We start from the raw sequence: 15,502 nt of genomic DNA on the forward strand, positions 1-15,502 counted from the left end.
TAGCTGGATACAAGATTAATATGCAAAATTCAGTAGTGTTTCTGTAAAATAGTCATGAGCAATTTGAGAAAGAAGTCGGGAGAAAAATTCCATTTATAATAGCTACTAATATTTATGAATAAACTTAACCATGGATGTAAAGGACCTGTATTCAGAAAACTACAATGCATTGCTAAGAGGAATCCAAGAAGACCTGTATAAATGAAAGGACATTCCATACTCATTGATTAGAAGACTAAATATCATTAAGATGTCAGTTCAACCCAAATTGATTTACAGATACAATGCAAACATGATAAAAAGTTCCAAAAGCCTTTTTAAAGAAATGGAAAAGCCACTTATCAAATTTATTTGGAAGGGTAACAGGCTCTGAATTGCTAGAAACATCTTAAAAGGAAGGAGTGAAGTTGGCGGACTCTGACTTCTGGACATTAAATCATATGACCTAGCTACTGTGGTGAAAACAGCATGGTACTGGCATAAAGATAGACATATAGAACAATGGAACTAAATTGACGTACAGAAATAGACCCTCACATCTATGATCATGTGATTTTTGAGAAGGTTGTCAAGCTTACCCAGCTGGGGTAGAAGAATCTATTCAACAATTGCTGCTGGGAGAACTGACTATGTTTATCCAAGAAAAAAGAGGACCCCTATCTCACATTGTATACAAAAATTAACTCAAAAAGGGTCAAAGACTTAAATATAAAAGTTAGAACCATAAAACTTCTAGAAGAAAATGTAGAGATACATCTTCAAGACCTGGTGGTGGGTGGTGATTTCCTAAACCTTATAGCCAAAGCATGAGCAATCAAAGAAAAAAAGGGGCAAATGGAGGTTACTGAAACTTAAACACTTTTGTGCTTCAAAGGACTTTGTGAGAAAGGTGAAAAGGAAACCCATTCAACGGGAGAAAATATTTGGAAACCACTTATCCTATAAGGGTTTGATTTCCATGTTTTATAAAGAGAAAATACAACTCAACAATTAATCAACAAGCAACGTATAACAGATGGACAAAAGACATTAACATTTTCCCAAAGAGGTAATACAAATGGTCAAAAAGCACATGAAAAGATGTTCAACATTACTAGCTATTAGGGAAATGCGGATCAAAACTACTTATAAGATAAGGATCTGCTTTCCATGCTATAAAAAGAGATAAACTCAATGATAAAATGGCAAACAATCTAATTTAAAAATGAACAAAATACTTAAATAGACGTTTTTTCCAAAGAGAATATACAAATGGTGAAAAGCACATGCAAAAATGTTCAATATCACTATCTTAGGGAAATGCAAATCAAAACTACAATGAAATATCATCTCATACCTCATAGAAGGGCCATTATTTAAAAAAGCAAACCTACAAGTGCAGATGTGCAGAACTAAGAACATTCCTTCACTGTTGTAAACTGTTGGTGGGAATGTAGAATGGTGCGGTCTCTGTGGAAGACAGTTTGGTGGTTGCTAAGGAAGTTAAATATAGAACTGCTGTATGATCCACCTATCCTGCTACTAGGAAAGTAGCCAGAAGAACTGAAAACAGGGGCACAAACAGACATTTGCACAATAATTTCATAGTGGCATTATTCACAAATTTCCTAAAGATGGAAACAACCCAAGTGTCCATCAACCAATGAATGGATAAACAAAATGTAGTATATACATACAATGGAATACTATGCTGCTGTAAGATGAAATAAAATTGGGAAATATGATAACATGGATGAACCTTGAGGTCATTATGCTGAGTGACATAAGCCAGACACAAAAGGACAAATATTCCATGGTCTCACAAATATGAACTAAATATGAAGAATAAATACATGGAGTTAAAATCTAGAGTAAATGTTACTAGGAGATAGGATAAGGGCTGAGGCAGGATACTGATACTTAATGTATGTAGTATTTTTAATTAGCTTGACTGTGAACATGTGGAAATGGATAGAGTTGATGGTAACGCATTATATAGTGAGTATAACTAACACAGCTGCTTTATAAATGTGATTGTGGCTGAAAGGGAGAATCTATGAATGTAAATGTCAGTTGAAAGAAAGCTAGAGAATAATCTAGGGACTAAATAACATAGTGATCCTGGTGGTGAACGAGGAGTGTGGTTAATAGTACAAACACAAGAATGTTTTTTTATGAACTAGAACAAATGTATATCAACTATTATGAGGTAGTAAGAATATGATGGTATAAGGGAAAAATATAGTAAATATAATTTATGGGCTATAGTTGACTGTAATATTGCAATATTCATGCATCACTGTCAAAGAAGGTACTATATCAATGCTAATGATCAATAATGGGGGGTATGAAGTTTTTTCTTTTGGACTAAGGAAAACATTCAAAAATTTACTGAAACAATAACTGCACAACACTGTGATGAGAGTGAGAGTCACTGAGTGTACATGTTGCATGGATGGTAAAAAGTGTGGAACTGTATAACACATTAAACAATGTGGTGAATGATGGACATGTGGTACAGGTAAAAGAGCATACTCCCATGAACTATAACATCTGTACAGGACTAATACATGGGGTTAATAATAGGGGATGTATGGGAAAAATATACCAAATATAAGCTATGGACCATAGTTCATAGTTCTATTTTGAAGATGTTGTTTCATAATCTGTAACAAATGTCCTACAACAAAGCAAAGTGTTGGTTGAAGAGAGATAAATGGGAATTCTGCACATTATGCATGACCATTTTATAAACTCACAGCTTCTCTAATAAAAATAAATCAATCAATAAAGTGATAGAAATAAATCAAATCACACCAGTCAATGAAATTAAACTAAATATGCTCTTCATATGACATCAATGACAAGTTTGGGCTAATACAATCCAGACTTGTGGTGTTTACAAGGAACCTATTAAAACATAAAGGCGGGAGTGGATGTGGCTCAAGCAGTTGACTGCCTGCCTCCCACATGGGAGGGCCCATGTTCAGATCTCAGTGCCTCCTAAAGGAAAATCAAACAGGCAACAAGCTAAAAAGAACAAGCAGACAATGAGTGCAAACAACGAGCAAAAACAATGAGCAAATAGACAAGGGGGCCATCTCGGGGAGGGGGAGCCAAAAACATAAAGGCATAGAAGGGCTGATGGTAAAAGACTGCAATAAAATATACTAGTAAATAAACAACAGAAGAGCACTGGTCTAATTATGTTGATATAGAATACAATAAACTTAAGACACAAGGCATCATTAGAGGGAAAAAGCAATACAAGGTATTGATAAAAAGTTGAATTCATCAGAAAACTTTATCATTTCTAATCTTAACCCTATATAATCACATTTCTTAAAAATAAAGCAAAAATATAAGAATTACAAAGTGAAAATGACAAATGCACAGTCTTCATGTAAGTTATTAAGAAATCTCTCTCTGGAAATGACAAATAAGACCAAGAAAAAAATCCATAAGCATGTAGAATATGTGAATAACTCAGTGAACTTGGTTGACTTAATAAGAACACATTAAGCAATGATAATATTTATTATTTATTTATTTATTTTAGGAGGTACTGGGGATTAAACCCAGGGCCTTGTACATGGGAAGGAGGTGCACAAACCATGGAGCTGTACCTGCTCCCCTACATATTTTTTAAAAACCAATTTAGATAAATCTATTCAAGCCACAAAGCAATTCCAACAACTTTCAGAGAATCAGTATCTTTATCAGTCAGCCAAAGGGGTGCTGATACAAAATATTAATACCAGAAATCTGTTGGTTTTTATAAAGGTTAATTATTTGGCGTAGAAGGTTACAGTTACCAGGCCATGAAGCATAAGTTATTTCCCTCACCAAAATCTGTTGCCATGTGTTGGATGGCAGATGGCTGCTGACGTCTGCAAGGGTTCAGGCTTCCTCTTCCTCTTAGGGCTCCATGTCCCCAGCTTCTTCCCATATCAGCTGTGGACTGGGATAAGTCTCATCTCTCTCCCATGGCTCACTTTTCACTGGGTTCAGCTGCTCTGCTCTCTGCACGAGGAGAATGATAAACTATCAGGTGAATGGCTTGTCTCTCTTCCTGGCACCTCTGCTGTGTCTAATGGCACTTTCTCTCTTTCCTCACGTATCTGCTTCTCTGTGTATTTACTTCCCAAGGCTTCCAGCATTAAAACTCCACTAACTCCTCTGCCATGTAGTTTTCTCTGTGAGTCCCTGCCCACCAAGCAGGTGGGGATGCAATGTCCTACTTACATGGCCCAATCAGAGCTTTAATCATAACTTAATCAAGTCAAAGTGAAACCTCTGAATTTGATACAATCAAATAACCCCAGAGGAACAGATCAGTTTACAAATGCAATCTAATACTAGTTTTGAAATTCATAAACAATGCCAAACTGCTACACTCCACCCTCTGAATTCCAAAAAGACATTATAATATTAAAAAAAAAAAACTTAAATAAGTAGCAACGCTAAATACAGAATCATGTCACTATCAGTTTAAAGAAATATAGGTTATCTTGGGGCAAAGACCTATCTGGCTGTAGACCTCTGAAACTTACAAAACCATCTATCTGCTTCCAGTATACAAATGGACAGAGAAAGGGTAAACACTGTCATTACCATAAGGAGATATTGGGATGGAAAAAGGAGTCATCAGTCCTCTACAGCTGAGGAAATCTGCAGGGTATCCTCCATTTGATTTCAAAATCTAAGAGTCATTCTCAAGAAGATAATTCCTTCTCCTTGGAGCTTCATGGGGACCCACTCTTTCCACAGGCTTGCCCAAAGGTCATTTTCTTGTTTCCACCCTCATCAAGCATCTGGGTGGTGATCAAGCTCCAGACCTCACCCTCCCAGTACCTTGGGTTGATGACCACAATTTACCCAATCTTTGGGTTAGTGTCTTAAACCCCCTAGTCAGTGAGGTGAAGGCAACATCCACCCTAAACTCTGGCATACAGGCCCAACCCTCTCAGAGCAACCAGTTGGTGACCTGGCCTTCCTTAATCCATAGGGGACAGGCCCACCACTCTCAGACCTATGAGGTGGTGACCTTAACCTCCCTAATCCCTGGGGAATGTGCTCCACCCTCTCTGTACCCTGCAGCAGCAAAACTCTCCCTAAACAACAGGCAGGAACATCCGCCCTCTTCAACTGCCAGGGCAAACTCACCCCCTCTCTACACATGGGTGGAGCTCCTCTCTTGGCCTGAGGAGGTGTCTTAATTCCAGATTTCAGTTTCCATAGCTTTCCTCTTAAAGAGGTTTCCCCTTTCATCTTTACCATACGTGTCCGTTTTAGTCCAAGCTGACAGTGGTTTTGCTCATACAGTTCTCTCAAAAAGCTTGTTGGTTTGGCATGCAAGAAGCAGGGGTCAAGTCATCAGACAGTAAGACATTCCACAAATCTTTCCTAGAAAACTGCATCTTCAATCCTGATTGACAACTTCCAAGTTTACTTGAGTCCTCAAATGGGAATTATCATCTGAGGACTTGATTTCCAGAGGCTTGGAATTTCCAGAATCAGTTTCTGGTTTTGTTGTTCCCAACAATTTAGTTCTTATTTCTCTAATCTAGCATTTTGCTATAAGCTGCAAGAAGCCAAGCTGCGTGCTCTGTGTTTACTTTGGAAACTTCTTCAGCTAAATGCCCAGACTTGCCATTTTCAAATTCTGCCTTCCATAAAACATCAAGAGACAATCTTGCTAAGTTCTCTGCAACTTTGAAACATGAATCATGTTTCCTCCAGTTTTCAATAATAGTTTCATCATTTACTTTTAAGGCATCACAAAAAGTCTCTTCAAATCACTCTAGGCCTTTTCTATCAAAAATCTTACAATTCCTCCAAAAGCTACCCCTTACCCATTTATAAAACCATTCCAGCATTTTGATAAGTGCAAAAGCACATCCTCCCTCTCTGGTACCAAATTCTGTATTCATAAACAATGCCAAATTGCTATAGTTTCATATTCACTGTACAACTAAAATATAAAATTTAAAGACACTTTTCCCCCTGCAAAAACACTTGGGTCAAAGAAGAAATTCTACTTACAACTGCATGAACACTTAAAATAACTGAATCATAATGAAAGTGCCATAAATAAAAACTTGTATAGTGCAGTTAAATTGGCACTTAGAGGACAATTTATAGTCTTAAATGCTTATATTAGAAAAGAGGAAAGTCTGAAAATTAATGAACTAAGTCATCAACTCAGAAATTTAGAAGAATGTAAAAGAATGAAAAACTAATATAATGATGTCAGAATTTAATAAAATACAAAATGAAGGTAGTGTCAACACATTTAAAAAAACACAGAAGCTGTTTCTTTGAAAAAAGACAAATAAGTTGGCAAACCCCTGGCAAAAGTAACCAAGAAATAAAGAAAAAAAGACTAAAAGAACAATATTTTAAAATAAAAATATAATAGAAGTATAGGTGAAGAAGAGATGAAAAATATAAGAAAATATTATGAATAATTTTATGTTAATATTTTGGAAACAGGCAAAATGGATAAATTACTATAAAAGCATAAATTGTGAAATTGATTCGAGGAACAAAAAAGATTTTAGAACCACAAGATCTTCCCATAATGAAAATCAGGTTCAGATAATTTTACAGGAAAATTATTACAAAAATGTAAGCAATTAATCTTTGTAATTTTAAAAAAACTCTTTCAAGGAACAGAAAAATAGAGAACACAACTTGCATCACCTTATAAGACCAAAATAGTACTGATACCAAAATCAGACAAAATAATGAGAGAAAGAAAAGTTACAGACTGAATGAACTCATAAACTCTTTGCAAAACTTCTAAACAAAACATTAGGTGAATGAGTGCAATAAATAAAAAGAGAATACAATAAAGTGGATTTGGTTTATTCCAGGATGCAAGTTTATTTCTGCATCAAAAATTTATAGAACCTTGATATTGACAGAACAAAGGAGGACAATCACATAAAGTTGTCAATAGATGCATAAAAAAATGTCTTAAAAAAAAGCACTATACAAAGTCCATCACCTTTCATCACCTTTCATGATATAGAAAGGTATCTATAAGCACACCTTCTACAAACAATGGTAAAGAAAGGCAATCAAGGGTAAAACATTACATGAACTCCCTATAAATCAGGAAGAGGAAAATTCTGTCCCTAATCACTACTTTGAATGCTGGACTGCGGACTTATCCTTCACAATGTAACAAGAAAAGAAATAAATGATATGAGAATTGTAAAGGAAGAGACAAAACTCTAGACAGGTGTAGTTGAATTGATTGTAAGTAAAACTGAAAGGAATTATTGAGATGTTAGCAGAGTTGCTGTATGTGAGACAGCATAAAGAGAGCAATCATATAACTGCACTTGTGAAAATAACAGCATGAAAATGCAATAAAGGGAGCGGATGTGGCTCAAGCAGTTGAGAGCCTGCTTCTCACATGGGAGGGCATGGGTTCAGCCCCTGGTGCCTCTGAAATACAAAAAACAAAAACAACAAAAACAAGCAAGCAAATGAAGAAATCAACTCAGAGAAGCTGATGTGGCTCACTGGTTGAACGCCACCTTCTTGCGTATGAGGTCCTGGTTCAATCCCCAGCCCCAGTATCATAAAAAATATGTGTGTGTGTACATACATACATATATATATATATATATATATTTTTTAAATATCAGTAAACAATAATGTAATCAGAATTAAAGTAAACAAATATGGCAGCAACTTTTAAGGAGAAAATAAAACAAATTACTAAAAGACACTTAAATAGCTCAAAAATAATTGGCATCACATACAATGTTCATGGATAGAATAATTCCATAACATAAAGATGATTTGTATCTAATTACATTTAAATATCAACAGAGGATTGTTTTGTTTTGTTTTTACTAAAACTTAACTGGCTAATTCTAATATCTATAGTGAAGAAGAAAGGGCCAATATTTGCAAAGGCATTTTTAGTATGAAAGAATAATCTATGGCGATAGCTCTTGCAGAGATCAGAATTAAAAAAAAAAAAGACTATAGTTATTGAAACAGTGTTACATTGACTAGGGGATTATAAAGTAGACAAATGATACAAAATACACAGTGCAAAAGAAGATGTAGAAATCAACATGTGCCAGAAGTAACATAGCTGACCACTGCAGAGAGGAGAGAATATTCAATACATATGGCAATCCTTGTCCATATGGAAGAAAGGAAAAGAACTACAAAGCTCAAAAATCAAGAAAAAGTGATACATTTCTTAAGCGGTATAGAGTGTAGTAGCTTGTTAGATATATTTCTTAGTGTGCATGATACATTGTATGGGGAAAATGTCAATTTTACAGAATATTCTGATAGAAACGTGGACAGTGACAGGATTTATTGGTCAAAGGATCATTTGCATCTAGACTCAGGGCTCGGTTGTGGAGTGGGCTTGCACCCAGGGTTACAGGTTCACATATTGGGCTGACCCACCTCCCTCAAGAGCCTCTCTGAGGCCGGTTCACCCACAGCACAGCACTGAGCATGCCCAGGAGCAGGGGCACCTCCAGGAAGACCAGGAGCAGGAAGTGGACGCTGCTGAGCAGGGACCTGTGGGGGGACACAGTGAGAGACAGTGAGCTGCCTCCTCAGGGGGAATCCCGGAGACTCCTCTTCCACTGTTCTAAACCCAGGTCCCAGGGCACCAACAATCCACATCAGAACAATGCTGTGGACAGTGAATGAATGAATGAATGACTGGTTTAGAATTAACTTGCCTCAGATGACTGAGGATATCAAAGCAGAATGACACTTTTTCACCAGGGCTTGGGAGGAAAGAAGGGGAGATGGTGCAGGGGCCATCAGACCCCAGAGCATCTGCTCCCTGGCCTTGCCTAGAATGGGGTCGAAGGCATTCCTTTGCCAGGCCACTTGTTCTTACTGTTCCCTCATTCTGCAGACACCTGTTTCCTGGCGCCCCATTCCTGCAGGTCTACCAGATGTCCTCTATTCAGTGATCCCTTTCCTGACAACAGTATATAAAATGGCAACCCCAGTCACTCTCCCACACACGCCCTCCCCAAACCCACAGAAAGGACTTATCACCATAGCATTTGATACAACAGGCATATTTATATGAACTTATGTGCTGATTTGTTCATAATCTACCCAGCAGGATCATGTCACTTTGTTTTGATACATTACACAATGCCCACAAGAGCATTCAGGAGGACTAAACAATTAAGCAAGAATCAGTGAATAAATGAGGGACCTGGGTAAAGGGATTCTCCCCACCCCCTAAGGAGAAGCTACCCAGTGGCAGAGTCCTGGGTTGCCGGTCCCTTACCGTGGATATGGGCTGGTAGCAGGGGGCTCCTCTTCAGTTGTCCTGGGCCCATTGGGTGCTGGCATGGATGTGGGGAAGTTGGGGGTCCCTGAGGGGCTTCCGGGGTTGGACTTTGCAATCGAGGCTGAGGGGGAAGAACATGTCAGACCAGTAGTCTTACCTGGGTCTCCAACTCATGCTCACCTGAGTGGCTCCGATGTCACACAGATGAGGTTGCTCAGGGCATGCTGGATGGATGTCCTTAGACCAACATCCTACATGGCCATAGCAGACTTAGAGCACTGGGATTCCACCCCCCCTCCCCCAACGCCATTCCAGGGGCTCCTTCTGAGGTGGGATGGGAGCATCACCCCCTCCCATGTGGTCTGATGTTGGGGGAAGGAGCACCTCCCTCAGGTCTCATCCCAGCCCCACTGCCTCAGCTTCCTCCTCTGCGTCCACCTGCAGGATGGGGTAAAGTTTACTCTCTGTGAGATTGATGCAGGACAAGTAGGAACCAAGCAGTCAGGCATAGCTAAAGGCTGGGATGAGGTGTCAAGTTATTACAAGGAGGTCAGCAATCCCCACACAGACAGATGGGACACCAAGACCCCTGAGCGGTCTCAGCCAGAATTTTGGCCCTGGCACCCAGCTGGACGATCCTCCCTGGGAGATTGAACTCCAGGAAGCAATGTCAGCAGAGATGGACCTAGGGGGAGCCATAGAGAAGGGCCTGTGGGGAAGTTCCGGGACATTAAGGACTGACACCCACACAGCCAGAGCAGTTGGGCTTTAGCAACTTCCTCCTAATATGATATACACATAGGACACTGATGAAACCTCCAAAATGTCAGAGAGAAACCAAAAGCAACCAACCAAGAATTCAGGAGACCTAGAGACAAAGTCACAATGAGAAAATAATGTTTAAAAATGATATATATTTAAGTAAGTTTTGCTTTTTATGAAACAAGAACAGGGTTATCTTTCCAAAGTAATCTTTGGGGATCAAGGAAGAGCATCTGAGTCTACATGAATGTGGATCCTAGGTTCCCATCCCACTCTTCCCTTGGAGAATTTCAGGGCCTCCTCTGGGCTCACTATAGTACGTAAAAGGTCCCAGGGAGAGAGAGTGGGGACAAGGCAGGGTCAGCCTGAAGGAGCAGGTGAGGCCCCACAACAGGCCCTGGAGGTCACCACAGGGCTCAGGGTTCCTGCTGCTGCCTCCTTGAGGTGCTGCAGGGGCCCCAGGGTCACAGCCCTGGATCTGGTCCTCTGGGTCCTCCTTGGGTCCTTCTCAGGGTCCTGCAGATATTGTTGGGATATGGGTTTCCTGGGCCAGCCAAGGAGCAGGCACGTGGGAGAATCTGGGGGATGGGATAGAGAGGTCCAGAGCTGGGTGCTGAGCAGGGACCTTCCATCACACAGGTTTGGGAGAGGGGGACATCTCAGAGTCTCTCAGGGCTGCAGAGACATGGGAGCCCCAGGTGGCCTGGACCTCATAAAAGTGAGATGAGCAAGTGCCCTGGGTCTGTTCCTGTAGGAGGACCAAGCACAGGTCCAGGGAGGGACACAGGTCCCACTTTAGAGTGGACCTGGCCCTCATCAGGACAGAAGGCAGCACAGAGCCCCATACCCAGGAGTTTCCCACCCACCATAATGAATGATTCAGCCTGAGACGGTGTCAGTGTGTCCCACAGGCAGGGGCTACTAATAGGCTAAACACCCTTGTGCATGCACACCCACACACACCCACACACATCCCCACCCCCACCCCCACACCCACACCCACACACATACACCATGTCCTGAGTCACAGACCCCAATACCCGAACTTTCTGAGTCCTTTTGTCCAAGTCTTTGCTCAATGACAGGGAAACCAGCTCAGACTCAGGTGCCCAGGAGCGCGGCACACAGGGCTTACCTGGGCTCACTGTCACCACAGTCTCAACAACAGGGTCAAACCTGCTGAGCCATGGCGTTTCCACCCCGCACCAGTATTGGCCTCCGTCATCTGCAATGAGGTTCCCCACGGTCATGGTGAAGGTCAGGTTTGCAGGATAGTCCCTGATGGACACGCGCCCTTTCCTCACCTCGCTGTCTGACCCTTCTGTCTCCACAATCTTGTTGCATTGTAGAAATAAATGTCTTCTGCACCAGTATTTGTTGAGCACCTTGAATTTCTCCTCGTAGTGACACTGCATGCTCAGAGATCCCCCCTCGGTGCCTGTCACGTTGCTGGGGCCCCACAGAGCCAGGCAGCCTGAAAGACACGCCCAAGGCCGGCTCCTCAGCAGGGGGGCTGGGCCAGCAGGGTTCTAGGGGTCAGGTCCTCAAGGCCCATCCAGGGTTGGACAAGGCAGTGGCCAGGGAGACCCAGGGATTGATTATATTCTCAGTGGCAGGAATGGAGAGAGATAGAGAGAGTGGGAAGGACGGAGGGAGGGAGGGAAGGAGGGGGGCGGGTGTGCGTATATGTGTATGTGTATATGTGTATGTGTGGAATGAGTGTTATGTACCAAGACCTTATTCCTAGTAAACTAATTCCACTGCTGACAATCCTAGGTGCCAGCCCACACCCAGCGCTCCCTCTGAGACAGGCGCAGTGGGTGAGACCCAGCTGCTCAGGCACACGGTGAGGCAGGTGCTGATGGCTCCCGGGCTGTTCTTAGCCCCCAGCTCCCTGCCCCCTTCCCTTCCTTCCTCTCCCGGTGCTGGCCTCACTCTCCTCCTCCTCACACCCCTTCCTTCCACTGAGCAGGGCAGAGGGCCCCATCCGGGACTGCTTCTCTCACCTGGAACATGGAGAAGGAACAGAGCTGCGGGCAGCACTGCAGCCCCCTCCCAGCCAGCCACAGGCTCGAACCTCCTCAGGGGGGTCTGTGTCCTCGTCTCACTTCTGCTTCCTCCAAGCCTCTCTGCTCCTTGTGCAACCCTGACATTGGACTTAAACTCCAGAGGGTCAGAATGGAGAAGCCGGGGAGAAGAGCAGGGTGTGGCTGGTTGCACATGCCCGGGGCCTGGTGCCGTGCGCTCTTCTCAGTCCCAGGGGGCAGGGAGGAGCAGGAGCCCTGGCTGTGGGGTCACCTCCCTCCTCCAGCTCCCAGTCTGCTCCACTCACCACCTCACATTCGCCCACAGCAGACACGTGGGATGTTTTCTTCCAGGAGGGGCCCTCAGCCCTCTGGAGACGTCATTTTCTCTTGGTCAGGATGAAGCCCCCTGGGGGTGGAGTCCAGGCTGCCTCCTCATCTCTGACCTGGTGGTGACCATGAGGGGCCCTGTGCCCTCTGATCTTCAGCCCCACGGGCCCCAGGAGGCTCTACCTGGAACTGGGGCTCCTCCTGTCTGGAATTGTTCCAATGTAGGCACAGAGTGGCCGTCACAGCCCCCCTATTATGCTTTTGCCAAACTGTGTCCAAGGGAAAATCAGGACTGAGAGCTGAGAATGGAGCCAGTAGGTCTAAGGGATGACCAAAGCTCGGACCACGTAGGGCTGGGGCTGCCCCTTCCCCACACTTGGTTCACGGCAAAGGTGGTTTCTAACTAAAAGGACAACCTGCCCAAAGGCACTGGCTGCTGGTGCCCACTGCACCCTCCTCCATCACCAGGAGTCTCTGCAGGGAGCAGGGAGGGGAGGGCCTTCCCAGGAGGCGGGAGCAGGGCTGAGTGACTCAGAGGGGCTGTTCTCGGGTAAGGATGGGCGTTCCTGGAGTTGGTGGGGGCCGGAGGCCCAGGGGCTACTCGGCCTCTCGGGCATCAGCTTGTCCACGAGTTCTCCTCCCACCCAGGCCCAGGTCTCGTCCTCCACCTCCAGGCCTGACCCTGGCTAGGGGCATCACAGGACATGGTGATGGGCAAGGCTGGAGACAGACGGGGAGCCTGGCCTCCCCGCACCCACGCCCTGCCTCCTCCTCCCTCCTGCCACCCTCCAGGGAGGTGGTCCTAAGGGAGCGTCTTTAGGCTGATGGTCCCAGACTCAATCCACAGAACCAGTCCAACCCACTGAAAGGCCGATCCCCTCCCCTCTGCCCAGCATTCTGGCCTGCGGCCCTGGGCCTGACTCTGCCATGGGAACAGTCCCTGGTCTTCCCTTCTTTCCCTGCCATCCCGCTGATTCTTCCCAGAATTAGCAGCATGACACTTCACGAAAACTGCCCCTGGGATGGCTCTGCCTAAAGTCCTTGGTGGCTCCTGCTTGTGCCTGGGGATGAAATGACTCTCCAGACACAGCTTAATGCCAATCCTTGCCCCTTGGGTGGCTGCACCATCTTCTTTCCATATTCACCCAGGTACTCTCTCCCCCACCCAGCACGTGCCTTTGTCCTGCTCCTCTACTGGGTCATAGTCTTGGGGTTTCCCACACACCTGCCACGCCCCTCACAGGGGATGTGGTTCATTGTATCGTTGCCTCTCCTGATCCCTGAAGGTTTTGGTCATACCTGAGCACCCGTTTACTGCCTGCTCACTCTAGACAGTGCACCCCATGAAAGCAGGGATTGCCTCTTCTCTTTTTCACTGCCATGACCCAAGCATCTCTGCCAGGGTCTGCGTATTGCATCCGCGAAATTGCCTGTGGAATGGGCTAATGCATGAATGATCCTCCCAGAACTTAAACCACCCCCCCCCCCCCCAGGAGACGGATGTCCCAGGCTGGGGAGGAAGGCAGGTGAATGCAACCTGGAACCCAGGGGGTTACCTGACCGTGGACATCTGCTTCCTGACTGTGCTGGGATGGACACATGCATACAATATTCCCTTCGTCTGCAGGTCTCCTCCTCCATATAGCCATGGGGTTCACTCCATGACCTTCCAATGACCCCTGCTTCAGTATCTCCCTATCAGAATGCAGCTAGCATGAACCCTGCTTCTGCTCCCCCATCTTATTTTATTTCCTCCAAGGCATTTCTCAGGTCCGACTTTTATGTTTATGCTGTATGTATGTGTTGTTTTGTCTTTCTTAACTTCTTCTCCCAATCCACTAGAATGTAAGTTCCATGAAAGCTGAGATCTTTGTTTAATTTACTAATGAACAACAATGCCCATAACAGTGCCTGGTATGTGCTAAGCTCTCATTCATATTCTCTGAATGAATGAATAGGTGAGGAGACTTAAAGAGGCACCTTGGGTCTACTTGATTACTGGAGAAAACATCAGTAGTCTGACTCGAGGAGGCCCATGTGTTGGTGAGGTCACAATGGTGCTCCTGGAACTGAAATCAGTTGAGAACCCACCAAAGTCTTAAAGCTCTATAAATGGGGAAGTCTAGGCCTAGGGCCTTAAGACTGAACAAACTGCCAAAACCATATCAGGCACCCTCAATGCTTTTCACACTTACACCAGTTCAACAACCCGTAGCCTCTTGAATAAAATGGAGTACATGGCCAATTTAGAAAGGAGAAAGGAGGAAAATGGAAGGAAGGGACTTGCTTGTTGCCAACGTTATACTCTCACCTTCCTCACACAGAACTCCTTCCACTTTCCAGGTTAGCTCTGCATGCAGAGAGGAATAGTCATACTTTAAGTGGGAGTCCTGGATGGTGACTGTGAGCTGTCACCGATTCCTAGAGCACCAACATGCCACACTGTCCTACTAGTCAGAGTTGGGGGCTGATGGAGGTCAGGGATCAATGGAGTTCTATCTCACATCTGACTGACAGTGGGCCCAGTGGGTCTCTGTCTTCTCTGTTGTTACTTCCTTTTTTAGAATGCATGCTCAAATAGACATACTCAACAGCTGGAGGAATCCCCACACTGGTCCATCCATGGAGAATGGGTGAGTACAGTACCAAGTCAAGGGGAAGCCATGGCCCTGCCTCTACCTGTGATAAGAGGGAAACAAGCAATGTCAGTTCCTGGAGGGATGCAGAGAACAGGCAGAGCTCCAGGAGTTCAGAAGTGCTAGCAATGTTCCATTTCTTCTTTGGAAGGTGAATAAAAAATGGTGAAGGATATTCTTAGAACAGGAATCTGAACCTCTTTGGAATGTGTAGCTCATGAACAAGAAACTCATTTTTTAAAATTTATAGAGTATTCTGATGGCAAAGTGAATAGTGACAATGGATTTTTTGGACAGGAGGTCATTTGCAGCAGGACTGAGGGGCTCTGTCACAGACCGGGCATTGATAGGTACTGGGAGCTACAGGTTCTCATAATTGTGCAGATCTCGCCTTCCCCCAGAGCCTCTCTGAGCCTTCACAAGAAGACAGCACTGAGCATGCTCAAGGCAGGGGCACCTCCAGGAAGACC

The 15,502-nt window shown here is 44.1% G+C and overlaps 1 protein-coding gene across 1 annotated transcript; it reads right to left on the reverse strand.

Moving 5' to 3' along the window:
- Window positions 1–3,508: 3,508 nt before the first annotated feature.
- LOC101415878 (CMRF35-like molecule 6) lies at window positions 3,509–12,500 on the reverse strand. Its single transcript, XM_058283252.1, has 6 exons — window positions 12,049–12,500; window positions 11,347–11,516; window positions 11,178–11,267; window positions 9,278–9,401; window positions 8,425–8,541; window positions 3,509–4,002 (listed from the first exon to the last, which is right to left on the reverse strand). The coding sequence occupies exons 2-5, from the start codon at window positions 11,384–11,386 to the stop codon at window positions 8,430–8,432; spliced, it is 366 nt and encodes a 121-aa protein (XP_058139235.1). The 5' UTR covers window positions 11,387–11,516; window positions 12,049–12,500; the 3' UTR covers window positions 3,509–4,002; window positions 8,425–8,429.
- Window positions 12,501–15,502: the final 3,002 nt, after the last annotated feature.

This window comes from Dasypus novemcinctus, chromosome 21, assembly GCF_030445035.2.
Source record: "Dasypus novemcinctus isolate mDasNov1 chromosome 21, mDasNov1.1.hap2, whole genome shotgun sequence".
Lineage (NCBI taxonomy): Eukaryota > Metazoa > Chordata > Mammalia > Cingulata > Dasypodidae > Dasypus > Dasypus novemcinctus.